The sequence below is a fragment of the Falco cherrug genome, chromosome 6, assembly GCF_023634085.1.
Source record: "Falco cherrug isolate bFalChe1 chromosome 6, bFalChe1.pri, whole genome shotgun sequence".
NCBI classification, from domain to species: Eukaryota; Metazoa; Chordata; class Aves; order Falconiformes; family Falconidae; genus Falco; species Falco cherrug.
This window is the reverse complement of record NC_073702.1, coordinates 31189958-31217669: the sequence shown is the minus strand read 5'-3', so window position 1 is coordinate 31217669 and position 27712 is coordinate 31189958. Positions and strand designations below refer to the sequence as shown.

Here is a 27712-nt window from a genome sequence, read left to right as displayed (position 1 = left end):
AGTATTTTTAGTAATTCTCTTTCCCGCTCTTGGTGCTCCTCACATTACTTTGACATAAAAATAAAGGTACCACTTAAGTAGGGAAAGTGCTGTAATTATTGAACAAATCATGTAAATCCTAGAAGTGGGTAGAATTGGATACGATATCAAGGACCATTTTAATGGTAATTTTATGTCTTCCCATAACAGTGGAAACAGTGACTCATCTACATCAGTGACAGATCCACTTGGAACCCTGGAAGGCATCATTTCTGCAGTGCATGCAAGTGTGGAGAAAGGGTAAGAACTTCCTGTATGGATTCTTTGGTTAAGACTTTGAAAGATGCTTCTCATGAAAGCAGTGAAGGTACAATACTGAATATGGATGATTTTTCTTCATGGTTATATATAATGGGATTGCACTTAATTTTCTGAGGCTTTATTCTGGAACAGTCTGTCGTCAGGTTCAAAATATGAGCCCTGACAGAAGCCTTTATTTGATCATTAAGTCAACGAACATAAAATTTAGATAAGCATGTATTACGGTGATTTGAGAAAATGTTTCTTCTGCTGTGACTATTGCAGACTGTGTATCTACCAGGAGTACTTTACTGCTTCTGTTTTAGTTTAGAAGGTAAAATTACAAATAATAATTACTCACTTTCAGATATCTGAATTTAGATAGGTAAATTTGTCAGTATTTGTAAGGTATAGTGCAGAAACAATTCCACAAATGCTGTATGATGCTTCACTGCATATTCCCCCCCCCCCCTCATGTTTTGGCCGTGTTCTGATTTCGAGTCACATAATGGTCTGTATGTCTCACTGACGTTTTCCATTGCATTTCTACTAAAGACAAGAAAGAATAAAAAACACAACAAAACAACACAGTTTTCTTTCCAGACATATAAACTCATGTATGATGATAATAATAATAAAACCCTATACTCTCTGCTAGCCACAAAAAACAATTACGCTATTGTGTGGAGGCTTCTCCACTGACATTAAATTAGTTAAATATTAGGTACTGAAGTAGACTGAATTGATGTCAAAATCTACAGTAAATCTCATTTGCAATATTTAAGGTAGAACCAGAGAGTCAGTACTATTTTATTCTGAGGTGAATTTTCTGGAGTTTATTTGTGTACTTCATCAACATTTAACTGCTGAAACAATAAGCTGGAGTGAAAGTCATTGTGATTACAAGGGATAGCTTACATTCATTTAAATACTTGTTCTTATTTATTGACTTAAATCTCAGCTATTACATTTAAAAAATATAAATCTTTCCCTCAGGAAAACATATATAAACATCAAATGTGAGCTCTACAAAACTGAAATATTCCAGCAGGTCCTCTTAATTCCCAAGCTTTTAATTTACAGTTTGAATGCCACCTGTTCAGCAGAGGCATGTCTAATTTAGCTGAAGTTCTGAGCTAACAGCATCAAGCAGACAATATAAAGCCTAAGTAAAATTGAAATCCATGTAATATGAAAACCTAAGCTGTCAATGTTTATTATTTCAGGGCTGTAAGACAGGTTAAATTGGTGTTTTCTGTCTGATACTACTTTCCCATCTGTCTTGTTAAGACAAATAAGGGAACATTAGTTATAAATCACACTCCACCTGGAACCACTTTCTTGAAATGTTTTTTTAAGAAAAAAAAATTAGCTTTAGTTTAAAATAATACTGAAAGATAGCAGAATGGCATTTACTGATTTGTTACATGCTAGTTTATAGACTCTAAGGTCAGAACAGATGATTCTGTCTGCAGCTGCTAGCTGGTTGGTGAGTTCATGGTAATCTGAACTGTAAATGCTTTCACACAGTTAGAATGTATTCAATATAATATACTTTTTGAATCAGATTATTTAATTAAGAGTTTTTCTAATTTTTCTAATTAGCCAAGTCAGAAAACCTCAAAACCTTATTTTAACAGCGCTTTTTTTTTTTTCTCCCCTTTCTAGGGATTATGGGCATTTTTAATCATCATACTATAACATATAAAAAGCAAGCTGGCTAGAGATGGCCCAGAAAAAGAATAAGAAATTACTAGAGTTACAATCAGGAGAAACTAATTTGTGTATGTGGTGTTTAAAGAAGGGACTTGTAAGGCAAGAAAGAAAATATATGGCAATATGAATAAGCATCACATATTAAAATGTCATACTTAAAATGCAGGCAGTCAAGGTGGTTTTCCATAAAGTCATATGGCATGGAAATAAAGGCATTGATCAGGATCAGACACTATAGAAAGGCTTGCATTTTCAGGTGCAGAAATCCAGCACAATGATACAGTTGGCAGGCAAGGTAGATATGGGAGAATATGTAACTGTATAGATGGATTTCTATGGTATTACATGGTTATTTGAAGTTCAAAAAAAGTTCTTACACAACTGAGCTTTAGGCACCTGATTTACAAAGGCTAGTTTCTCTGCAGTCTCACAGAAGTGAGCTCTTTCATTTCTAGTGTTAAGTATTTGTTATGCATTGAATGTACTTGTTAACAGCTTTGAAAATACATGCAGTGCTCTCATTAGGATTACCAAGGACTGTTTAACACAGTATTGTTTAATTACAGGGAGAAAGTAGTTTCTTCAGATGACCTCCTGGAGTGGTTGAGACCGTTCTGTGGTGATGACTCTTTAGCAGTGAAGCCTCGCATCAGAGTATTGCAAATTTTGGAGCAAGCCTTCCATCTCAGTGATGAGGATAGCAAGCTACTTGTGTACTTCAGGACACAAGCTGTTCTCAGAGCTTGCTGGCCTGAAACAAAGGTATTAATATTGATTGCTATAAATGTTAGCTTAAGACTGTTTTTATGCAAGGATTATATGATGAAATGGTGGTTTGCAATTTATGATTGTGATACATGATGTTGGTATGGGAACTAATCCTGCCTTCCTTTTGAGTCAGGTTTCTAATACATTATGATTCTTTGAAGTTCTGTAAAGTTAACGGACATCTCAGCTTTTCTTTGGGATCAGAAGTACATAATACCAAACTTGATTAAACACTAATGATTTTCTTGCATTGGAAGGTCCAAGCATTGACTTTGCAGTTTTTGTATGATCTTTCTTTTCTGACCATTTATTCTGTCTGTTTTACCTTCCTTCTTTATGTGACATTATAGTCAGAATGACAGTTACTGACCACTGTCTCTTTTTTCTGTGGTCTTTAAGTATTATTCCATTAACGTGTAGTAGGAACCTTAAGGACTTTCTCAATGGAAAGGCTTGATTGATAGGGAATGCATTCATAGTCTGCTGTTGTCACCCAAGAGACAGCACGTAACTGAAAGATAGTTGCTTAAAACCAGCTCATACCTTTAACTGCCCAAGTGATAGTTTTAAGTCTTTTTTTGGTGTAAAGTCAAGAAAAAAACAAGGTCAAATTGTTCATGAAAGAAGTTACTCTTAGCTGTTTGTTTCCAGCTAAGAAAGACAGAGTGCTTCTAGTTCATGTTTTAAAGACTATAACAGGTTAACTTTCTTTCTGAATCAAAGGGTGACAAAATGTCTTTCATTTTTTTAAGTACGTGTAGAAGTTGATCTAAGACTAATAAGGATCATCTAGTGAATGTTCTCAGGAGCGAAAACGCTTGAATTTGTCAAGTAGTATATTAAAAATTCCATATGTGCAAAAAAGGCTCTGGTTATTCATTAATATTTTAACTGCTTGATTTTATGACTCATTTTGGTGAAGTGCTTAATATCAACATACATATTTTTAGATGTTCTACATTTCTAAGTACTATGAAAATATACTAAAGGCTTAACAGGAAGACAGGAAGGTATAGTCTTGTCTTTGAAGCTTGTGCCATTTTGAAATCATTTAAGTATCACTTGCTGCTTGTAGAAGTGTTCAGAAGCAGAGTTACTTTTCATCCATTTCCTATAGGCCTCCTCTCCCCCAATGCCAACCTTATAGAACTAAAATATAATATTTCTAATACTTCCTCAAAAAGCTATGCATAAAACCGTTTTATATTCATATAAAACAAAAGCAGTATTTCAGTCGTGACTCACTGTGCTAAGATCATCCAAGGGAATAATCCTAATAAAAATCTTCAAAGTAAAATAAAATGCTTATCTCTGGCTTGCTTTAGAAATTACTTTTTCTCTTGCATTCACGGTAATACCAGCAGTTAACTCTTCAACTGCTCTTCAGGTGTCTGTCTATGATTGGATTCTTCGTCTTCAGTTCAATCCTTTGTCAGTATTTGTGTTGCTTGTGACCTGCTTTCCAATCCAAAAGCATTTCAGGTCTAAAAGAAAAAACTTACAAGTAGATAATAGCTTTCAGCCATGTCTGTAGAAGACAGAAAAAGAACCTGTATTTGACAGAAAGCTTGTGAGACTCCTTATAGTTGTTTGAAAAATACGTAAGATAAGATTACTTTTATTTTCTCCTGTAATTTGGTAAGTCAAAACGCGTGTAACTTTTCAACATGAAACTCACATCCATTTGCTTTTGTCTCATGATGTTTTAGGAATTACTTGAATGCATGACATATGCTTCTGGCTGATGCGTTGCTTACTGCCCTCCAGGACCCTCAGGGTCCTCTCAGCAGAGCTGCTCCCCAGCCTGGCTGTCCCCACCTGTGCTGTCCCAGGTGCAGCATGGTTGCTAAATCTGGTGTGATTCTTGTTGGTGCAATCTTCCAGCTTGTTTTGGTCCCTTCATATAGTCAGCTAATAATTTCTCTCTCTTGAAGTGGTGGATTTTTAGAATACTCCTAGTTTCAGGCAGGAAAACATACCTGTTTCTTGTGAGGGAAGAAGTTTGTACTGACTATAAGCAGAAGTCCATTTGCTCATAACACAGAGTTGCCGATTGCTTCAATGCTTTACTTTTTTTCTGATGAGTAAGCAAGTAGTGCAAGAAGCCACGTAGTAAAAAGCTTAAGTACTATGCTAGATAAGCTCAAACCTTTCAGACCTGATTGTATTTAAATGTCTATACTATATTGTAATATAAAATTATCTGTGTATAGTATTTATTATTTAGCTAAGTTCAGAAGTAGTTTTCATGCTTAGCAATAGTGAAAGCTGTACTTATAGTACATTCATAAAAATCATTGATTTTTCACCCCAATTCCTGCTACAGAATGCAGTGTCCTGTTGGAACACATTTAAAAATTATTCTGTTTTAAATGTCAGTTCAAGCTAAATGTGTTAGATCAGAACCCTTTATTTTCATTGAATATTTTGTGCTAGGTAACTTATGTGTGATTTAGTCAGGAGAGTCATATTGGTTTGTCCATTAGGTACCAGTCATTGAAATTCAGAGTTCTTCATGAATGTCCAAGAAAACAAATGAGTGACCCACTACTAAGACTATTCTTTTTTTCTTTTTCTCTTTGAAAGTCAGCTGATGTCAAATGCTGGTGTACAAGTTGGTATTAGAAAAAGCAAGTGATGACCTTATTTGATGATTAGTTTTGCTTATTTTGTGAATTAACAAACAGGGAAAATAGCATATTGAAAACTACATTTCACAATCCTTCATGGTATGTTAGTAAAACAAGAACCCTGCAGAATTCAGTGGCTGCATGACTGTTGAAAACTGAAAAGAGAGATTTGTATATGAGCTTTTGGCAAAGCATTAATTAAGCAAGTTTTTCATGCAAGTTAATGCTTCAGGTGCTTCAAAAGCAGCCCTGTTCTACAGAAGGGGATGTTGAAGCACAATTTAAAAGTCCGATCAGCTTGCTCTGTAATCCTGTGTGAAGCAGGGTCAGAAGGTAAACATAAGGCATTACATCTTTCAAACACGTGCTCAGACTGCTGTGTCAGTCTGCCTTGTCTGTAGGTATCAATTTCTCTAGTGTCACTACACCTTTATTAATTTGGTCATTTTTTCTCCTCCAGCAAAGTAGTAAAAAAAAACCAACAAAAAACCAACCACATTTAAAAAGAAAAAAAAAAAGAGGGGGGGTGGATTGAATGCTGGTTTTAGATTGTAGAGGAATGTATTTAAAGGTTGTTGGGTTTGGGTGTTGGTTGGGTTTTTTTTCATGAACTTTAAATTGCAAGTATTTCAAAAATTTATCCCTTATCTTACTTCCAGATTGTTTTATCCTTACTTGCTTGGGATTTTTTACATGGTTTGAGGGTTTCCCTCTTTTCCTTTACCATTCCTTGGCATAGAAAGCGAGAACAGATATTATAAAGGATGAATGTGGATTTTTTTTGAGTAAAGATAAGTTTAATGATATTGCAGTGTTCAATTACCAGAAAATGTGTGAAAGCCACCCTCAGTGTGTCTAGTAATCCTCTTAGTCAGACTTTGCATACATCAAGGAGGGACTTAATATTTAATTATGCTGTAGGTGCTGTAAGTAGTGGTCCCACAAATCAATGTACTACTGGGAAACAGGCCAGCTCTTACAAAATTAAAAATGTACTTTATAGAAGCAGCTACCTATCAAACAGTCAGAAACACAGCAATTTCCAGTTCTCTAATGATTAGTTAACAAAATTAAAAATTCAGGGATCCTCATTTTTCAAAGGCTTGAGAGTCTTTAATTCACATTCCAGTAGCATCCCACGCTACTGGAGGAAGGAGGCATGTGTTGTTTTAATCCCTTTGATGAGTTTTATCTGAGCTCTTCAGGTTCTGTAATTTTCTAGTTAATTGGTGCATGAAAAATATGGGTCAAAATACTGACTTATTTATATATTACAAAAATGTTGGGGAGGGAGAAAAACATGCTATAGAATGTTCATCTCAAATTTTAGCTTTATTCATCTAAGATAGGAAATCCATTTGTTTTCACATAATATATAAAAATATCTTCTGTAATGTCTCACAGCACTGGTGTAAGTAAGGTATCAACTAACAGGTTATGTGTGTGTATGTAGTAGTTCAGTTCAGTGACCACTTGCAGATATAAGTTACAGTAATAAGAGTTAGAGTTTTGCCCAAGGAAGTTACAGCGGCACTGGTAAAGATTTTGTAGGTAAACCAGGGGTTAGTTAAAGGTAAAAAGTTAGTATTTCTGAAGCTTCTCATCTTAAAAGGATTGTTTATTATATGCAAATGCAAAATGTAATTGCTAGTTGCATGCTACTTACATGCAAATAGCTTTGTCATTTAGAGAAGCTAATCTCATTTAGCCTTTCCCCTCATGTTGTTATGTTACGTTTTTTTCATTATCTTGGGGTATACAGAGCTGCTGAGGGCTAAGTGTTTTTGAAAACTGGAAGGGATATCTAATACAAATTTAAGACTGTAACTTTAAGCACCTTTCTTATTGTATCTGTGGGTTTTTTTCTTTGTAAAGTTTAGCTTTGAAAATTTGCCAGATTAATTTGTATGTGTTGTGTATGTCATATGTACATTTACCCTTCCTTCATATAGGCAATTTATGTATGCCATATGCGAGTTTTATGTGTCTTAGCAACCTTAGTAATGTCTACATTTAACATAATGAGTTTCTGACAACTTGGGTATGGCTGTCAAGCCTCCATTGCTCTTTTGGTCCTCTTCCCCCAGTATATGAAAAATGTGTATCTTCATATGACTTCATAAAGAAAGGTTTCAACAGGAATAAGTCAATGTCCAGTGATTTTCAACTTTTTCCCATTGCCTCTGCTTGTGTCAGAGAGATTTAAACCTAAGGGCTTGGAAAGCGCAGTGAAATTTAACAATTCCCAAGTCAATTTTGCTGAAGTCATTTACTGAGTAACAATGACCTGTATTTAGCTTGATCTGGTAAAATACGTGTGAAGGAGCTGTATCTGTTTAATCCTCAGCCATCTTTAATTTGTGAAAAATGCTTAATTAGAAGAAAGATTTATGGTTCTATCAACTTTGAGTAAATTTGTTACGATGTTGTTTATAATTCTAGAGACATTGTGTCTCTGCTAGTAATGCATAAAAATTAAGTTTAAGAAATTTAATTTCAGTTTTAATTAATATTTTAAAACACTAATTTCCGTTCCTTGAAGATGCAATTTATCTGTATGAGAACACGTGAATTGTATTTTTTCTGGGAACATAAATTGTAGCATGTATGATTAATTAAATACTTTAAGATGCAAATGAAATATTTTTCATTAACTACACAAGTAAAATAGATAAGACAAAGTGGAGAGGAAAGCAGCAGAGCCTGAATGAACATGATGGTTTTGAATGTGAGCCCTGGGTACTGTGGTATTCTGTGACTAGCAGTAGTGGCTTCAGAGGAAGATAGTGCTCTGGAGTGGATTCATGGAGGATAAGTCACTTTCTGTATTAGGCCTTTTGTACTAAAGGTATAAGTGGACCATGGTTTAGACTTTGCATATTCTGCTTTTATTTCAGTTTCAGAGAAATTAAGAGCTCATTAGAGATGTATTCCAAGTTCTATTATTATGTTGCAAAGAAACTATATGAACTGTGATTCAGCCTTGAGTGTGTCTTGCTACATTTGTGCCATTGGTGCGCCATACAGCATTGAATGCCAAACGTGCCAAAACTTTATAGAAGGATTTATATTTTTAACCTCTTTATGTGATTTGGTATGTGGTGGCGTTCTATGTTTTATAGGATAGTAAAAGCCAGAAAATCAAAGTCCCTGCTCTGTTCTGTGTACTTCATCAGTTTTTTCCTTATTCTGTGGTTTAGTCAGTTTAAGCAAACAATTCTAGTCACGTTACCTCATCCACAGTGTTTTCTGCCTCTGTAACTATTCTCCCCTCTATCTTGGAGCCCACTGTGATATGCAGTATACCTCCTGAAAGGAGGTAATGAGAGAAAGGAATGTGATGTTTGTGTGGAAATGAACAGTCTATGCTTGTGCATTCCCAACACCTTGATTGCTCTCTTGACTTCAGCTGTATTTTAACCAGAGGTCTCTGACTTTCATTCAGTGAGGCTCAGGATCTTGTTTTGACTTGGTGAGACTAATTTAGCATAGCTTAAAATGTGAAGACTTTACCATTGTTACATTTTATTTGCCATCATATTTACTAATCCTAGAATTTTCTTTTTTTTTAGGTCGATCAGAGGTTTCTTTTTACAGTGTCCTTGACAAACATAATGTAGCTTATTTGTGTGCAGTATTATCTGTTCTATGCTTGCAGTGCTCCAAAACCATCATTTAATTTATATAAGCAAAGAAGCAGTCATAAAATGCTGATAAATTCTACTTTTTACCTTTATCATTTGATTATAACCAGGGTTTTTTGTTTGTGCTTTTTGGTTTTGTTCCTGTTAGCGGATAAAGGTCTTAAGAGTTTTCTAGTCAGGAATGTTGTTAAAAGCCTTTAAAAAAATAAATAAATTGTAAAACTGGGGAGGGGGTTTAGGCATTATTTTGTTAATAACTCAATATTTTGTATTAATAACTGTGACATTCAGTTGATATCCTTTTTTTAAAAAAAAAGTCTTACCTTGTTCCATCAACCATCTTGCTAGCTGATGCTTCCTATTCAGAGGTCTGTAAACTGTGCATATCTGAGGAGCCCCTCTCAGTATTCTTAAAGTAGTTCTTCATAGTAATTTCTGATAGGTCATGTTGATTGAGAGTGTGAGGGGTTTTTCCATATTATTGCTATTATTACATAAGGACTCATCTATGATGGCTGTGGCTGGGATTCTCACTACATCAAATTAAGAAGAAAACCACCAATTGCAGTGCTTACGTAATGCCATTGCATGATGCTGCCTACCTTTGATTATTTTTATGGCTGCAATAGAGCTTCTCGTTTATTTCATTTTTTACAGCTTAAATTATTCTGTGGGATCCATCTACCTGGTACTTTAAGTGCTCCTGGCATAGGTCATAAATATGGATAGACACTGGAGGAACTTTTCATAAAAATTTCTCTTTTCTTTTTTTTTTTTTTCCCTGAAAATAGTAGTACTGAAATAATATTTAAAACTGGAGGCCACATCAACAACTCATTGTTCCTAAAAGAGTATATTAGTATATTCTGAGTTGTTCTTTCTAAAAATTTAACTTTTACCTTGTCAGTTTTGTCGTATCTGCAGGATGTCATTTTGGAAAGATTGTTTTTTGACAAATTTTCATTTACATGAAAAACAGCTTTTAAAATCATTTTCCCTCAGTTAGCAAAATTGCAGACTTTTATTACCAAGACAATTATACATTCACCTCAATACTGGGAGCTTGTGTATGCACTGCTGCTTGATGGTAGTGATGATCAGAAAAGGTAAAATGAAGAGCCACTTGCATAAGGTATGGAGGGAAATGGCTGACACTAATTTCACAGCTTAAAGTTAGAAGTAATATTTAAGGATTAAAATATTGTCATTTCCAATCTGCATCTTCCAACAGTCTTTTCTGTCCTAAGTGTGAAGTATCTATATTATACATAGATAAGAAATATGAAACAGTGAATAGTAGCTGGCGCATACAAGTAAAATGACTTACATGTTTTTAAGTCCCCATTGTTGCACAGATGTTAGTTTTAGGCATGATTTACATAGATCCAAATTGTTACCTATTAACTGACACCTCATCAATATCCTTTGTAAATTACATGTATGTTAATCCTGTCTCTTTCAGTTCTAGCTGGCTAGATACATAAATCTTTCAAAAGCATAATTTTTTCATTTGCCCTTATCTCTCTATCAATATCTATATACAGTCTTCAGAGGTTTTTTCTGTACTAAAATGTGTTTGCAGATTAGGACATAGTCTCCTGCAGAATACAAATGAATGGATTTTACTTTCCACGCGAGTTACGCATTTTTGTGCGTTAGGCAACGTGTTTGTGTTTATTGAATCTACATGCATTTCTTAGTGTTACTGAGCTACCTATCAAGCAGATAAGGAGTTAAACAATACATAAATCGGTTCCGAAGAAAAAAGTTATTGGGTATTTCTGCAAGACAGGCAACTCAAGATGTGGCTGAACCTTTGTTTAATTCATCACCAGTAGGCTTCTGGTTGATTTGTTTCTAAACTTGAATCCCTTAACTTGCTTATCCTGTTCACTGGCTTCAGTTTGAGTAGGATTTGACCTGTGAGATTATGCACATCCCTTTAGTATCTGTGTGCAGCAGGCATTCATATATGGTCGGCACTCATATTCACAGTAATTTTTAATTTGTGAAGTCCAGCTTTGGGGAAAGTGCAAGAAAGCCTGGCATCAGAGTGATCTCTCCTTTTGGGTAGAAGCTGTGGGTTGTGAACACTGAATTTGTAAGGCAAAACCCTTGACTTCAGTTTTAATTTTGTATTGGTTGCTCTAAGATTGTTGTTTTGATAGCAGACTCTTCCTTCTGGTCTGCCAGGCAGTGGCTGTTTTTTCCGAAGTCTAGATCATATCAACCCGTGTTCTCTTTGTGAGTTGAGAACTTGGACTATGTTCCACCATGAACTGCTGTCTTCTTGTTGGTCTTAAACTCAGATGAAGGGGTGATGTGAGACAGCCTTTACATCACTGTCTCAGCTTATATCCCCCCTAGTAATGTAAATCAACAGTACTTTGAATGTGGTGGGGTTTTGTTGGTTTTGGTGTGTTGTTGGTGTTTTTTTAAAAGTGAATATTCCTTAACAAAGGTGTTGCTTTTTATTAACTGGGATAAATCCATAAGCATAGCTTCATAAAGGCATCTTTCAAGCAAAGGAGTTTAATCTGCAGCATTGGTAGGCTGCAAACCAGATTGTGTTTTTTCCTACGGTGTCTTTTCATATAATAGAACTAACGGCCATCATTGTATGGGAGCATTTGTGAGACCAGTAGAACAGTTTTTTAAAAGTTGCCATGTCTCAGCTGTGACTTACTACCATTTAAGTTTCCGTTTACCAAGTTCTAAAATGGTTTGAGAGTAGGATTATCCACATGTAAATTCGGGCAGATGGAGAAAGTAAGATGAAAAAGTCTCATTTAGAACTGACAGGTTCCTCTGCCATGGGGGGGAGGGGGGTGGGTGGGTGAATATATTTGGAATACATTTCTGAGAAAGTAAAAGTCATCTGTGCTAAAGGAAAGATGGACATCTCGAATGACACATTGGCATACATTTTTTCTCTTTTGTTATGGAATTTAGTGCACAAGAAATCTTTGAACTTGAAGGTTTACAATTTACTTGTATGTATGCAGTCTTCAAATTGCACTTTTCTTATCCAGCAGTGGTGTGAATAAACTTAACACTTTTAATCTAAACCACAGCTTTCTGTGATTTTTCTTAAAAGTAAAATTTCTTATCAGCTTTACAAAAAAGGCTTTCCAAAAATAGGAAGCGCGGTACTGAGATTTAATGATCAGTAAAGCAGCAGTTTGTCAGTGTCTCATCATAGTCATTTGGCAGTATTCCTTTTTCTAGGAAATCTTTTGAATTTAATTCTAAAACATTGTGAATATTTAAAGTATATAAAACCTAGTGCTGCATGAATGTGTTCTTTAAACTATTCTTAATTGCTTTTAACTCTGTTCATGGCAATATAGTGCTAGGACACAGAGTGAAAGGTACTACATCAAGTTATTGTTTAAACTTCCAATTTTCTATAAAAACTGGGGAAAGAACTTCAAGGAGATACTAAGTTTGAGATGAAGTCTTTAAAATATGTCTTTGAGAGGCAAGTTTAGCTTGACCCCTTGACTCCTATTCAGCTACCTTGTGAGAGTACATGTTTCACATATGGAAAATTTTAAGCTTACTTGAGTCCCTCTAGTCCCCCAATTCCACTTGGAAACTGCATATAATGAAATATTGTGGTCCCAGTATGTTTTCATAATGTAAATTTTAAGTAGTGTTTGAGTATATAAAAATGTCAATGCTAATTCAGATCAAGGTCCAATCCAGCTTGGTATTCTGTGTTCAACAGTAGCCAAAAAATCAGATGTGGAAGAAGAGTAGGAAAAGGAAAAGTACATATGAAACTTCGATATTGCCCTCATCTGTGGGTGGTCAGAGGAGGTTAAATTAGGAATAAGAATTGGAAACAATTCTGTGTAGACAAGCTGTAAATTCAGGTGTTACTGTGACAAGATCAAGTAAGTGAAATCTTAATAAAATCAAATAAGGAAGATTTACTTTTTGATTGATAGGTAGGAATAATTTGCCAGAAAGGTACTGAACTTGGTGACACCTTAAACTTGTTTACTTAAGTCAAAAGACTACGTCTATTAGGAAGCATTCTAGCTCTAAACAGAAGTTACAATTTTAATGAAAAAGTATTGGGTAAAATTATGCACAGAGATATGTAGATTATCAGAACAGATTGTAATAATGTCTTCTTCCAGCACTAAAATCTCTTATTAAACTTTGGAGAATGAGACTATAAATATAGCGAGGGAGAAAAAGTGAGGAGAAAGAGTAGTAATTCCCCACTTTTCTTCTTTCTCGGGATCTCCAGTTTCCAGTGTAAGCCTGACAAAACAGATTAGTTCACTGGTTTTTAACCTCTTCTGTCTGCCTGTATGCATGGTCTCCTCCTGACCTGCCTTTAACCAGGTATCTCAAACTGTCCATACCTAACCTTGCAGCTGTGCTCTCGTGGTTACTCTTGACTTTTCTTTCTATGTGCACTTGCCCATATACTGGTAGATAGGTGGCTGAATGACACGGTGGTTTGTTTTTCCAGGCCTTTCACTACTCTCCCCTGCCTGACCCTGTTGTGTGTCTTTGCAGATTTTCCTCTCAATTACAACTTAAAAGTTTTCTTTTTAAAGAAACCCTGCTTTAGAAGTAATGGGGTGCTGACAGTGTATTGGGGAGTACAGCACTTATGGTTTTGCCTTAAAAAAGGGTTTACTGTTGCTCTGGGATGTAAAGGTCTTGAATAAGATGTCTCAATATGTACTTACAGTTTTGCTTTGTTTCACAAGTATATAATGGGTCTAACATCAAAGTTGATAGGAAGTCGAGCATCTTGAAGCAGTTTGAAGAGAATGAAATAAATAATAGCCTTTAAAAACTCCTAATCTTATCTTTGCAGGGTCAGTAGCTACTTGGGTTTACTGGTGATTTTTCACATTTATGTTCATGGGAGTAAATAACTTCTAAATATCTATTTGTTAGTCTGTAATTTTGTATGTCTTTTGTAACAAGCTTTTAACTTTGCAGCCTTGTACTTGAAGTAGGCTTCAGTAACTTATGCTCATGCAGACGTTTCAGTAGCTGCACAGATACCAGCAGAATAGGGAACAACAGACTACAGGTTGACCACAAAATTGTGAGGAACAGTTTCTTCAGTGACTGACCCTGACTGGCCTGTTCGTGTAGGAAGGGCAGTATTGTCTTTGCTGATTTACCTAATTAGATTGTAGATTCCTTAAGGCAAGACTCTTGTATTTTTTTTTACCATGAACGGCACACCAAGATGTCAATTAGAGAGATTCAATCAAATTGTTATAAGTCTTTCAGTCATCATTTATAACCCATGTTAAGCCCTGTATAATGTGTGGAAGCAAGTTTTAGCATCAGCATTCCCTATCTTGAAGCTGAATAAAATCTTTCATGTCAGATCTGCCTATTATTTTAAAATGCAGCATAGATGAATTCTCTACCACGAGAACTTGGGTGGGAGGGAGATAAATAACAATGTAGTGCATTTTACAAGGGAGTCCTGACAAACTGAAAATGTATCGTAGCAATAAGGGACTACTCAAATGCCTGCTTAGTGTTTCTATTTTCAATGCGGTATTAATTCAAATTTATGCTGCAGTGATGAACATGAACATATTTTGAAATATTTACATTTACAATCTGGTGGATGTAATAAAATGAATTTTATAATCATGTAAATCAGTAGGTTTTTGGTTGCAGCTCTTGAAAACAACTGTCTCTGCCTTTAATATAGAGAGCTGCTTTTAAGCACGGATATAGCTTTTCTCAATAACGAAACAATTACAATGAAGGAAAAGATTTCTCTGATTTCTACATCTCAATTCTTTGGTTACAAACACCCTTATCAATTACTTCCATAAAACATTAGTAGTGAACAAAATCTGTTGATGAAAACAACGGCTTTGCCATGTCACAGGCAGTAAAGACATAATTTGCGAAACAGATTTCATTGTGCAGGCGGAGGTAGAGGTCTGTCTTTGTTAGTTTTCCTGCTCACCATTCTCATATGTAAATAGGTAATCTTTTGTATTTTAAATCAGAGGAAGGACAGGATTGGATTGGCTGAATCTTTTTACTGGCATTTCCATTTTTTAAACAAAACTCTTGAAGTTATCAGCCAAGTTGGTCAGCACCAGATTCTCAAATTATGTAGCTTTAGCAATAAAGCATTTACAGCTCTTATCAGATGTCTCCATCCTTTAGGATCAGGAGAAAATTATATAGTGGCTATCTATGCCTCAGGGACACAATTTAGATACAGCAGTATTCCATGGTTGCTGTAAATACTGATTTTAAACTAACTTCAATTTCAAGGGTGAGATAACGTACGGAACTAAACAACTGATCTTGCATACTGCCATACCAAAGGTTTTCGTTATCAGTCCTGTATGATGTCCAGGGCTTTATTTAACCTTATCATTCTTCAAGTGTATCATGTTATATTTTTTATAAAATTCTAGATTTTTAAAAGGTGCAGAAAAAACTTTTGAGGGACTTTGTTTGGACTCTTTTGTGTGTCATATGCAATGAGTATCTATAAAGCAATAACAGAACTACAGAACAAGATGATGAGTCAGATCTTTGTGCGTTGGAAGTGGATAAAGCATGTTGGTTTCAACATCTTGGGCATATAATAGGATTTAATCTGTGATAGAAGAGAACTGTGTAAGTGTTCTAAAGTTTCTATCATCAGGCAGAACAGCTTGGGGTTTTATATGGATACAGAGAAAATGCCTTTCAAGTTCGCTCAGGATGGCCAGTCAGATGAAGGGTATGTTAGTGCTCAGACAATGTACTCTTGAAGAGGCTACAAGTATCTCAACCAACTGCCAGATCCCTCTTTTTATTTATACTTTAGCAGTAATAGCACCCTTGCAATATAATTCACGTTTTGTATATACAACCAAATGTTTTAAAAAAACTTGTGGGAATCTTGTGTGAAGTAACTTCTTACTAGCAAAATGATGTCAGAACTGAGATATTTTGGCCAATTTTTTGATAAATAACTGAACTCCAGCAATAATTTTTTCAACACAGTAGTTCAAGACTGTCCCTGTAAAAATGATTGATTGAACATACACCATGTCAAGTCTCTGCAACTGGTAAGCAGGCCATAACTACTTGAGGAAAAATAGCTGGTTTGATGTCTAAAATCATGTAATTCAATGAAGTATATTGTGTGGCCATGCTCAAAGACACTCAAAATAATATATCTTAGATAAAAATAAAATCTGACTTCTGACATACCATAGCTGCCACAGCCTGTAGCTGCAGTCTGCATTCCCATTCAGAACTGTGGTTAATTTTCTGTCTTGATCAATATTTGAGAAAGGTGGACTAATTTTTGTCATTATTAAGCAGAGATAATATGGGATGAGTCAGAACTCTTTTAAGAGCCATGCTAACCACTGGTACCTAGTAACAGAAGAAACTAGTAAAAGATGTAAAAGCCAAGTGCTGATGAGGAGAACATATTAAGTGGAGTTTGTATGGGTTCAGACAGCTAGTAGTATGAAATGTAGTTTTAAGGAACACTCAGTGCTGTTTGTGTAGCCTGTATGTTGCTTTGTGAATTTTCTGAATATTTTTTTAAGGAACATGAGCATATGCAGATGTTGCATATTCTTGATTTTAAACATATGTAGTCCCTCGATAATGAAATCATGTATTTTAACAGTCTAACATAAGGTTTGATTTTAGTTAATTTGTATTTTGTTTTATAATCTATCATAAGTATAATTTATGAAATTAATTTGCCTAATTGGCTTTCCCATTGTGGTAAATATTTATGCAGCCTTTTATTTTAATGAAAAGCATGAAGGCAGCTGTGTTCCGCTGCCAAAGAGAAGTCATGAAACTAGGGAAAATCAAGACAGAATGGAGAAAATCTGTTGTTAAGACTGAAAGTCCTTGCTTTCTTTTTCCTTGTTTCTTTTCTTTTTTCTTTTTTCTTTTTTTTTTTCATATTCCTTTGGGATCATCTGAAGTTCAAGCGTACTCCTCGCTGCCTGGATATGGGCCTTATTATTCTGTTTAGTGACAGATTCTTCTTTACAGGCACTTGTGCTATCAGGGCTCCGAGCAGTTCATGGCAAGTTTTCTTTGCATGATTAATCTTTGAGTGGTTTAGAGGGATGTTTTCGGGTTTTGTTTTTTTTTAAAAAAAGGGGGGGGAGGGGGAAGCTGAAGTAGTATTATCCCATTACCATGGGTTTAGATATGATCATACTTGTAATGCATGCAACAAGGCACAGCATTTCTACAACATTGTCATCTGAATCGATCATTCAGAGTCACTACAAAGAACGTTCAATTAAAAGTAGAATTTTTAATCTTTTTGCTGTGTTGTTACAGCTAACAGTAGGCTTGACTAGCCTTGGCAACTTCATCTCAGCTAGCTTTTACCTCTGTTAAGATGAAATTTCTACCTTTTAACACAGTGTGATCTGTTTCTGCTGTGAGAGGTGGCTGCTTCCTCACCATGCTCTCCCTCAGCCTCAGAAAGAGACAATACAGAGGAAAACATGTTCTCTGTGTATGCATGTGTGTATATATACACACACACATACATACCCACACACACATATATAAGTGTAGTAAATATAAATTTTAAGAAACTTATTCCTATGTGTATTGTTTTGTTGTAGCTTATTACTCTGAGGTAATAAGTGATAAGACAAGAGGAAACAGCTTGAAGTTTTTCCATGGGAGGTTTAGATTGGATATTGGGACACATTTCTTCCTGGAAAGGGTTGTCAAGCACATGAACAGGCTGCCCAGGGAAGTGGTTGAGTTACCCACCCCTGGAGGTATTTAAAAGACGTAGATGTGGCACTTAAGGACATGGTTTAGTGGTGGAATTGGCAGTACTAGGCCTACAGCTGGACCCACTGATCTTAAAGGTCTTTTCCACCCTAAAGGATTTTGTGATTCTATGAAGTCATTAAACTTCCGTTTCCTCTATCTTTAGAGCTGCAATTTTAGATCACCGCATGCGCTCTTAAAAGCATGCATACTTACACACTATGTTGCAGCTTTATAATCTCAACTATTTCACAGTAGGTGGAAGTGAAGTCTATTTAAAAAAACATAAAACCCCCTGAGTTTTCAATAGTTTACTTTAAAAACTCTAAGTAATTAATATTGTAGAAAGTTCACTTTATTACTTTTAGTGGGAAATGTAGGTGACTTGAAAAAAGGCCATTATAGAAAGAAATATTGCAGAAATGCACCCCATGTTTGAGAATAAAAGGTTAATTCTTCCAATTTACTTCAAACATATTAATGTGTTTTGTTATGAGCAATCATGTTGCAAGGATCCAGCTGTCCAAAATGCAAGATTATAATGTTAGATTAATTAACCTCATTAAAAAAAAAAAGTGAACCCAAGTCTGTATAGATGCATTATTAGGCAGAATTACTGGAATTCAGTTATGTTGAATAGGATGTCTGATCTACCTCTACTCTCATCTACCTTCTGCTACTAATAGCTTAATTTCTGTGACAGCTTTTCTCATCTATTAATATTGTCTGCGCCATTTCTTGCCATTTTTATGATTATCATTAGATCTGCTTTAGTCTGTGTTTTGAAGTAACGTGCTGTTTATGCAGATATACTAAAATATACTCAATGGACTATCCAGAATGCTAGTTACTTGGTTTAAATATTTAAAGAGCTAGTTGCCTGAAAAAGGAGTTTGGGGACAGATGAAGTAATCAGAGGGCTTCTCTCATCTATATAGTACATCATTTACTAAATTGCAAAATGTTTTTGATCCTTAGAGGTTAACATATCTTATGTCCCTTTTACCCTTTCTTGTTCTCCCTTCTCTGTTCAGCCTTGTGATTTAAATATTGAGGATTGCAATGTTTTGTATTAACAAGTATAGATGGAATGTAGGGTTATTGCAAGTGGGTAACAGGTATGTGCTGTGTGACATTTGCAGAACAGGAAAGTATTTTAAATGGACAGATCTCAGAAACATTTCTTCACTCTCTAAAATGTTTTAGTATACAGTCCTTTCAGATGTACTCTGGAGACAGAAGCAAACAGTTTTTCAACGCTAAATATTTTGAAGTCACAAATTATGTAGGCAACTCAATAAATGCATCAGTAATCTTTGTTTTCCAACCTCTTTTCAAAAATTTGGCCTTGATGTATCAGAGTTACTTTCAAAAGATGGGAATGTGATCTGTAATCTTTCAGAGTAGCCGCAGAAGTAAGGAAAACTTTGTCCATGTTTGATGTCTTAGAACTTCTTGGACTGAAACAGAAAAGTTAACAGTTAATGCTGTGTATCTTCAGCAGAATTATAAGATGAAACTGAAGTGTATGATATTCTGGAACTTTTTAAACTTTGAAAGAACATTTCAGCGTTAGAATGTGTTAATAACACAGAGTAAGCTACCTTGTTATTGTAACAGATTATTTTTAAACTCCCAAGCACTTTTGTATGTCAAATAAACAGTGATTACCTATTCCATTTGTGAAAGCCCTCCTAGTGTGATAGCCAAACTGTTAAGCAGAAGCTGCTTCTCATTTAGTAGCAAGTTGGTTCTCATTTATAGCAACCTTCCTTCAACAGTCAGACCTTTTACCTTGCACTTTTTTACCATGCAGACTGCAAGCAATAATTACCTGTAAAAGAACCTGTCATCAACTGAATTGATTTCAAGTTCTGGCAGAAGCTGCAGCTTTTAAACTTAGATGGACACTTTTTCTGAGATAAGTTGTCTGGTGGCTGGCTGATGGGGTATGGGTTTTTGTTTTTCTTAGGTTCAAACACCTATACAGAGAAATATTACAGTGCTTGTCAGCAAGTGTTCTTTGCTGAGTAAATTAATTTAGAATCCTCTTTCAGGGCTCTTCCCTATGGGAGAAAAGATTAGGTGCTGTAAATTCAGATAAAACTTGAATTTTCTCAGGTGAGAAAGGGAAGCACTAGACATACTCATTCTTTAAAAATATGTGTGTGTATATGTCTGTATGTTTAGAAGAGGAAACTTAAGGAATTTTTGGTTGTTTGAAGAATCACAGACATAAGATCCTCAGAACTAATCAATGAATGTACTTGTGTGGGGTATATTGTTTTAGGAACGTACACCTAAGTCATTCCCCATCATTTGTGTACTCTTCTGCTTTATTTGTATGTAATTGAAAAAGCAAGGCAAGAAACTGTTTCTGGGGAAATTACGTTCACTGTGTTCCTACATTGTTTTAAAACAGTGATGTCCTTACAGATAGTTTGCTAATTGCTTTTAAATAATTGATATCTTAAAAAAACCAACAACAACAAAAAAATCATTTGAGTGTTTTGTTGTTTTGCGTTTTTTTTTCCAGGTAGAGATAAAAGATATTGAAAATGAAGAAAAGAGGTATGATCTCTTCCTGGAACTTCTGGAGTCTAGTCACAGTCCATCCGAGTTTCAGCACTTGGTTTTACTGCTTCAAGCTTGGCCGCCGATGGATATGAGCAATGGGTGAGCATTTCTTCAAAACATATAATAAGAGTTTGAAGGTTTTGAGTTGAGGTTAGTAAATGTGATGCCTATTTACAAGAAGGGCTTAGAAGGAGGATCTGGGGAACTACAGACCTGTCAGCCTGCCCTCAGTGCTAGCTAATGTTATGAAGCAGACAATCTTGAGTGCCACCACGTGGCACATACAGAACAAGTGAGGGATCAGGCCCAGTCAGCATGGGGTTAGGAATGGCAGGTCCTGCTTGACAAACCTGATCTCCTTCTATGACAAGCTGACGCACTCAGTGGATGAGGGAAAGGCTGTGGATGTTGTCTACCTGGACCTTAGTAAAGTCTTTGACACCATTTCCCACTGCATTTTCCTGGAGAAACTTGGCTGGTCATGGCCTGGATGGGTGTACTCTGCACTAGGTGAAAAATTGTCTGGGTGGTTGAGCCCAAAGAGTGGTGGAGAATGGAGTTAAATACAGTTGGCAGCCAGTCACAAGTGGTGTTCCCCAGGGCTCAGTATTGGGGCCAGTTCTGTTTAATATCTTTATCAGTGATGTGGAGAAGGGGATTGAGTGCACCCTCAGTATGTTTGCAGATGACACCAAGCTGGGTGGAAGTGTTGATCTGCTTGAGAGTAGGAAGGCTCTGCAGAGGGATCTGGACAGGCTGGACTGATGGGCTGAGGCCAATGGTATGAGATTCAACCGGGCTCAGTGCCAGGTCTGGCACTTAGGTCACAACAACCCCATGCAGTGCTACAGGCTGGGGAAGAGTGGCTGGAAAGCTGCCTGGAGGAAAAGTACCTGGGGGTGCTGGTTGACGGCCAGCTCAACATGAGCTGTCAGTGTGCTCAGGTGGCCCAGAAGGCCAACAGCATCCTGGCTCATGTCAGAAACAGTGTGGCCAGCAGGACTAGGCAAGTGACTGTCCCCCTGTACTTGGCACTGGTGAGGCTGCACCTCGCACACTGTGTTCAGCTTTGGGCTTCTCACTGCAAGAGGGACGTAGAGGTGCTCTGGAGCAAGTCCAGAGACGGGCAATGAAGCTGGTGAAGGGTCTGGAGCACAAGTCTCATGAGGAGCAACTCAGGGAACTGGGGTTTTTAGCCTGGAGAAAAGGAGGCTTGGGGAGGACCTTACTGCTTTCTACAACTACCTGAAAGGAGGTTGCAGTGAGGTGGGTGTCAGACTCATGTCCCAAGGAGCAAGTGGCAGGACAAGAGGAGATGGCCTCAAGTTGCGCCAGGGGAGGTTCAGATTGGACATTAGGAAACATTTCTTCCCAGAAAGAGTGGTCAAGCATTGCAACAGGCTGCCCAGGGAAGTGGTTGAGTCACTGTCCTGGAGGTATTCAAAAGATGTGTAGATGTGGCACTTAAGATGGACATGGCATTTGGGTTAAGATGGACATGGCATTTGGGTTAACACTTGGGGTCATTATCCTAAAGGTCTTTTCCAATCTAAATGATTTCTGTGGAGTCTTCTTTCTTGATAATATCATCTAGTTTTCAGTCAATTAATTCAAGTATGATGAAGAGGAATATGAGCTTTGGAAAGGGTCACACTAGGAAGAATAAATGGTTTCGTTAAAGCAGAATTGAATCGGAACAGTTTCTTGTAAAAACTATGTATACGTATGTAGTATGTTTCATGGAAGAGACAGAAAACGATTTTTTTGCCTGAACTGTTGCACAGGATAGTTTTACTACTAAATCTGTTTTAGTTTAAAGTATTTATTTTGCTCTTATTTTTGTCAGTATGTACAAAATCCATAAAAAGGAATAGAAATTTCTGACTGTTTTTTCCATTCCAAGTTACATTTGGAGAATGCAGAAAAACATTTGGAAATTAGTGTTCGGATAGCTGTGCCAGTCAGTCTGCAAGAGGTCTGTGAGGGTAACGGTACCAAGCAGTGGTGCTTCTCTTTTCTGGATCCACTATCTGTTCTTTCTGTCTGTAAGTGGAGTATTCAGAAGTAAAGAATAAAGACCATCTCAAGAATTTTAAATTAAAATAATTACTTAGAACTTCAGCATTGTACCCATTAGAATGGGTATTTGTTGGAGATGTTAATTTGGAACATCTTAACTACATTATTATTTACCAGTTCTTTGGGTTTTTTTCTGTGACTTTGAACAAGTTTAGAAGTAAAAAAATGTTAGTTGTTATATTCTATAACATAATCACTTCTAAGATAAAAGCATTCATTTAATCTTATGAGGTAAAAGTCACATATCTTTCAAGGAGAGCAATAATAATTTTTTTGCTATCTAGTACAATGTGCCATGTTATATCTGATGATCATTATGTTAGAGACATTAAATTATGCTTATATCAATACTCCAAAGTAATTGAATTATAGACTCTTTTTACCTGAGGACTACGCTCCCCAAAGTTATGTGCATTGATATGTCAGGAAAATTAAGTCTTAAGTAACTCTTTTGTGTAGTGTAGAGAACTGCTCCATATAGAAGGTGATCTGTAAGGGTTTTTCACCTTCAAGCCTGTAGTTTGTTTGTAGTTTCTGGATGAGCATAAATCTTAAATTCTTTGTGATGCTTTTAAGAGCTAAAGATTTTTTTTCTGTACATTAAGTAGTATGAGGACTGCTGTTTGATCTGTCAGAAATTCATATTCCAACTTTTCTTTCTAGTTTTGTTTTAATTGTAATGAAAAATTGGATGCCTCACAGTGTGTGGGAACTGTCAAACTTTAAGGTAGTGTTTGAGGTTAAAAAAATAATGAAGCGTTAAACTTATGGAACAGATTGTCAAGTGAAATATTACTGCAATTAGCAAAATTCTTTTTCCTTATGTCAAACAGAAAGACTAAAGATTTTGTGAAAGGAGAACACTTCTTATATATAGGTAGTTCTTGTCTACTGCTACAGAGGAAATTAAAAAATATTTAATTTTATCTCCCACTTGGTGTTCTGTTCCTTCATGCTGACTTCCTCAATTGAAGAAGAGAAAACAAATTAATGATTAAATGTGATTTGTTTTCACAACTAACAACGGATTAAATTTCAGGGGTGGGATACCTCTTAGTTCCAAGATCTGTGCAGTCTGAAAATTTGTGCAAAATATTTACATTACCTGTATCATAACTCCTTTAGGGTATAAGGTCTGCTCTGGGCTCTTCTCTTCTTGCATTGGTCATTCTTCCTTCTTCTGCTTCTGTTGTGTATTTCCATGTTAACAGCATTCAATTATGCTTACCAGCCTAGGGTTTTTTACAGCTATGTTCCTGAAGTTGTGTTCCTGAAAAACCTACCTTGCTGGCTGGCTTGGAGTGAGGAGCAGGAAGTACTTTTCCACAGTCTCATTTTAAAAGATGTCATATTAAGAAATCCTTGAGCAAAGGGGAAAACTATGAGCAGATAAGCCAGTTGTTTAGTCATACGTATTAAGATTTTTGTTTAATCTTTACTTACTTTTTCCTTCTCTGCTTCAGTCAGTTAGCAACAATGGCATGATATGTGCAAGAACTGGGGACTTTAAGTCTGAGTCATCTGAATACTTAGAATTTTGGGTTTCAACCTAACTGTAAATATCTAATACATATACTGGAATGTAAAGCTAGAAAATTTACAATTTACATTCTGTGAAGGCTCAAAAGGAAGAAGGAGTAAAAGAACTTGAGTTTGGGATTTTTTCTTTTTTAGTAGATTTTTATTTCTTAAAGAACTCTTATGACCTCTGTGCTTTTTAATGTTTCGGAGGTTTTTTGAGTTCATGTGTTTTAAAACACTCCAGCTATAATAAAACTCATTATTCACCTGCAAATTTGTTTCTCTTCATAGCATAATATGCCGTGATGACTGTGAGGAAACAAAGAGGTAGCTTGGATGTTTCAGTCAGCACTCAAACCAATTTACTTTTAAAATTTTATTTTCACACTCTTGTTATGCATCGATGCTTTTCTGCCTAGGTGTCTCATAGTCAGATGTCATTTTAAGCATTTCATGAAGATATTTTTTTAAAAAATTATTGACACTGCCTGAAGCTCTGCAGTTCTTTGGAACTTGCTGCCTACCTACATTCAAAAGGCATTTTTTAATATTAATTTTAATTAAGTATTGATAAGGTGTTTTGGAATTAAAAAAGGCTAGCTTTTTTTGGAATTAAAAAAGACCTGCTTTTAGGGACTCAATAGCTTAGTTCACTTTTCTTTTTTAAACTTAATTAAAAATTCCCCTGTTTTGGTTCTGGGCAAAAAAAAATAATGTGTTCATGCTGAGTTTTTTAAATAATTACTTTTTTTCATGTTGAAAAAAAGCCTTTTTTTTTTAACCATAGTTGAACTAAGGTAAAATTCAGGAGAGAAGAAAACTAAATTTTACCTGTAGGTGTCAAATCTTTGGTAACTGAATATTGTTTTTATTTAGATACAGAAGATAATGGGTATTTGTTAATAGATCACACAAGTATTTGAAATAGTTGTAAGGAATTGTGTGGAGAAAAGCTTTATTGATGTAATGTATATATCTGATCCTTTACTGAAATAAACCTGCATGTGGCAAGCCTTGATTGCCTTCCATCTTTCTGGTTATTTCTGACTTCTGTGTTTAGTAGTGTGATTTTGTTGTTGTTTTCTTTTCTTTTTCTAATGGGAAATTCTTACAGGTTTTCTTAATGTACTCTGGAGGCAGCAGCTATAAAAATGGAAATTCATTATGACTGTTTATGCCTTTAAGCAAGAGATGGATCACATAGCAGGAACTATCAATTTAGCCAGTGCCAACGAAGGAGTTGCAGGCATTTTTTTCTTCTGAAGTTTCTAGGGGTTCACAGATTAAGTGTATCATGTTCTGCTTGTTGAATAAGCTGGCATCTTTGGGTTTGACCCATCAGGTTGGAGGGAAAGGAGAGGAAGAGCTCTGCTGTTCCCAGCCTGATTTGTGGCAGCTCTGTGCTCAGTGACTGTGACTGATGGAAAGGCTCAATTAAGTTGTCAGAATGAATACAGACAATGACTTATATTTAATTTGCATTCAAAGTTACCCACTCCTAGCATCTCTGTATGGTTTTCACAATAGGATATAACATCAGCTTCATGTGGAGCTGGTTTTATTCCTTTACGTACATTTTGAAGTGGAAGATGAGGAGGAGATAGCTTTTATACATGAAATAGTAGATACTGGTGGTTGTCCTCTCCAGAGCTGTCAGACCTATTCCTTAGTATATGTCAATCCAACAGACTCTATTTATGGACTCAATTTACAGTGATATTGATGTGTTACTTTCAATGATTGCTGCTAAATAATATCTTTGAAAAGCAGTGCTTTGACAGCATTTTACTGCTCCTTCCTGTATGTGCTAGCTGAGTATCGTAATTTACTCTAAATTGTAAGACCAACCTGCCAGATTTGGTCTTGCTGTGATTATTTTTTTTTCTTTTTCCTTCAAGCTAAAATGAAAAGTTTTCCATATCTTTGGGATGCTGATTAATGGCCAAAGAGATTGGTGGAGTGATTTTTAAACTACCTTTTGTGCCGCCTTAAGTTTATGCACAGATGAACATAGTGTTTGTGTTACTGTGGCTTAATATAATCACAGTCTAAGATGGGATTGTGCATGATTTTAGCTCATTGTAGAAAGCAATTCAAATGCATTACCTTAATTCACATTAGGAAAATGGCAGTGTGGATGTATTCCAGTGTTAAATTTCACGTTGTCATTTAAAAGCCCTGGTCTGCTACCCAGTTCTGTCAGTGCATCCAGTCCTACCAAGTACACCTATCCCTATCAAAAGTAGGCAAGCAGCTCCATGATCTAGCAAACAGGGGCTGTAGGCCAAGAAACATTGCCTTTGCCATCATGCGTGATAAAATGTACTTGTATCTACTGTCTGCTGTCTGTTTAAGTCTGACTGTGTAACAGTGACATGGCATAAAGTTCTGTGTGGAATGAAAAGAACGTTTTAAATATGTGAAATAAATGTATCTGTGTCCATACCTAGTAGCGGACAAGAACAACAGACGCATGTACTTCCACTCTCCTACCCTGTTTGGATGGGCTATATAAAAAGTTTATTTTTGTTTGTACTTGTCGAACCTGAAAATTAGAATTTGAATCTCGGAAATATTTTCTCCACTGAGAAGCAAGAGACAGATACTTGAGAAACAGATGCTGTTGGAATGTGATCAAAGCAAACAAAATTAGGAATTCTGGATTCCTGTCACCCCTCCCTTGATACCATTCTGCTTGGGAAATCAGCTGGTGTGAAGCCAGGAGGAGCTGTTCCTATGTTATTCCAGTCTGATCAATATTTATCTGGTGTGTGATTCCTCAGGGATTGTAACAGCATGTCATAACTCAAAAACACTTAAAGCTTCTTTGCTGCATTGAAAGAACGATGGCATCATGATGGTAACTTGTCTCAAAACTTTTTCCTCTCTCTAACTCACACATGCTAAAAAAAGAAAAAAAACCTACAGAAAACGGTGGAGGAGTGTATGTATATTTATATTCTATTTACACCTCTGTTTTTTCTGGGCAGATTGTGCACAAATGATAATCCCTGGGTGAAGCTGGGGACTGTTATGCTACAGAGATGCCCACCTGAGGAAAAGGAGAACACAGGAAACGAAATTTTGAAAATCTGCCGTTCTTTGTATGAAACAAAGCACATGCTCCCTGTCAAGGTAAGTTTTAACTCTGGGTGTCATGGATACGAGTCCTGTTTTGGGGTCCCAGCTACAAGAAGGATGTTGCCATACTGGATCAAGTTTGGTAGAGAGCTAGCAAGATGATTACGGGGCTGGAGCGCAAAAGATGCAAAGAGGCTGAGAATGCTGGGTTCATTCTGTTTTAAGAAGAGATGGCTGAGGGAGATCATATTGCTGTCTTTAAATATGCAGATGAGGAAACATGCAGAGGAGATGGAGCTAGCCTCTTCTCAGAGATGTTCAGTGCTAGGACAAGAGGCAATAGAGATAAGTTACATCACCAGAAACTCACATTACATATAAGGAAAATGTTTGTCATCATTAAAATTTTGAAACGTTAGAGCAGGTGGATGCCTAGAAGAGACCTGGAGTTTCCATCCTTGCATGTATTCAGAACTTGACTGGATTATGTCACAGGCAGTTGGATCTTGTTGGACTTGCTTTGATTGAAGGCTGGTTGGATTGGCTGTCCTTTAGAGGTCTGTTCCAGTATAAATTATTCTTTGACATACTTGTAGAAAGTCTTTAGTAGTGTATTGTTATTGAAGTCAGTGTGGCAAA

The 27712-nt window shown here is 36.1% G+C and overlaps 1 protein-coding gene across 1 annotated transcript in view; it reads left to right on the top strand.

Annotated features, from left to right (window-relative positions):
• NBAS (NBAS subunit of NRZ tethering complex) overlaps positions 1 to 27712 on the top strand; it is a 183678-nt gene that overhangs the window by 141461 nt on the left and 14505 nt on the right. The window contains exons 47-50 of the mRNA XM_055713511.1: positions 190 to 279; positions 2562 to 2757; positions 20352 to 20491; positions 26983 to 27127. Of these exons, the coding sequence (XP_055569486.1) occupies positions 190 to 279; positions 2562 to 2757; positions 20352 to 20491; positions 26983 to 27127 (571 nt within the window). The remainder of the gene's footprint in view (positions 1 to 189; positions 280 to 2561; positions 2758 to 20351; positions 20492 to 26982; positions 27128 to 27712) is intronic.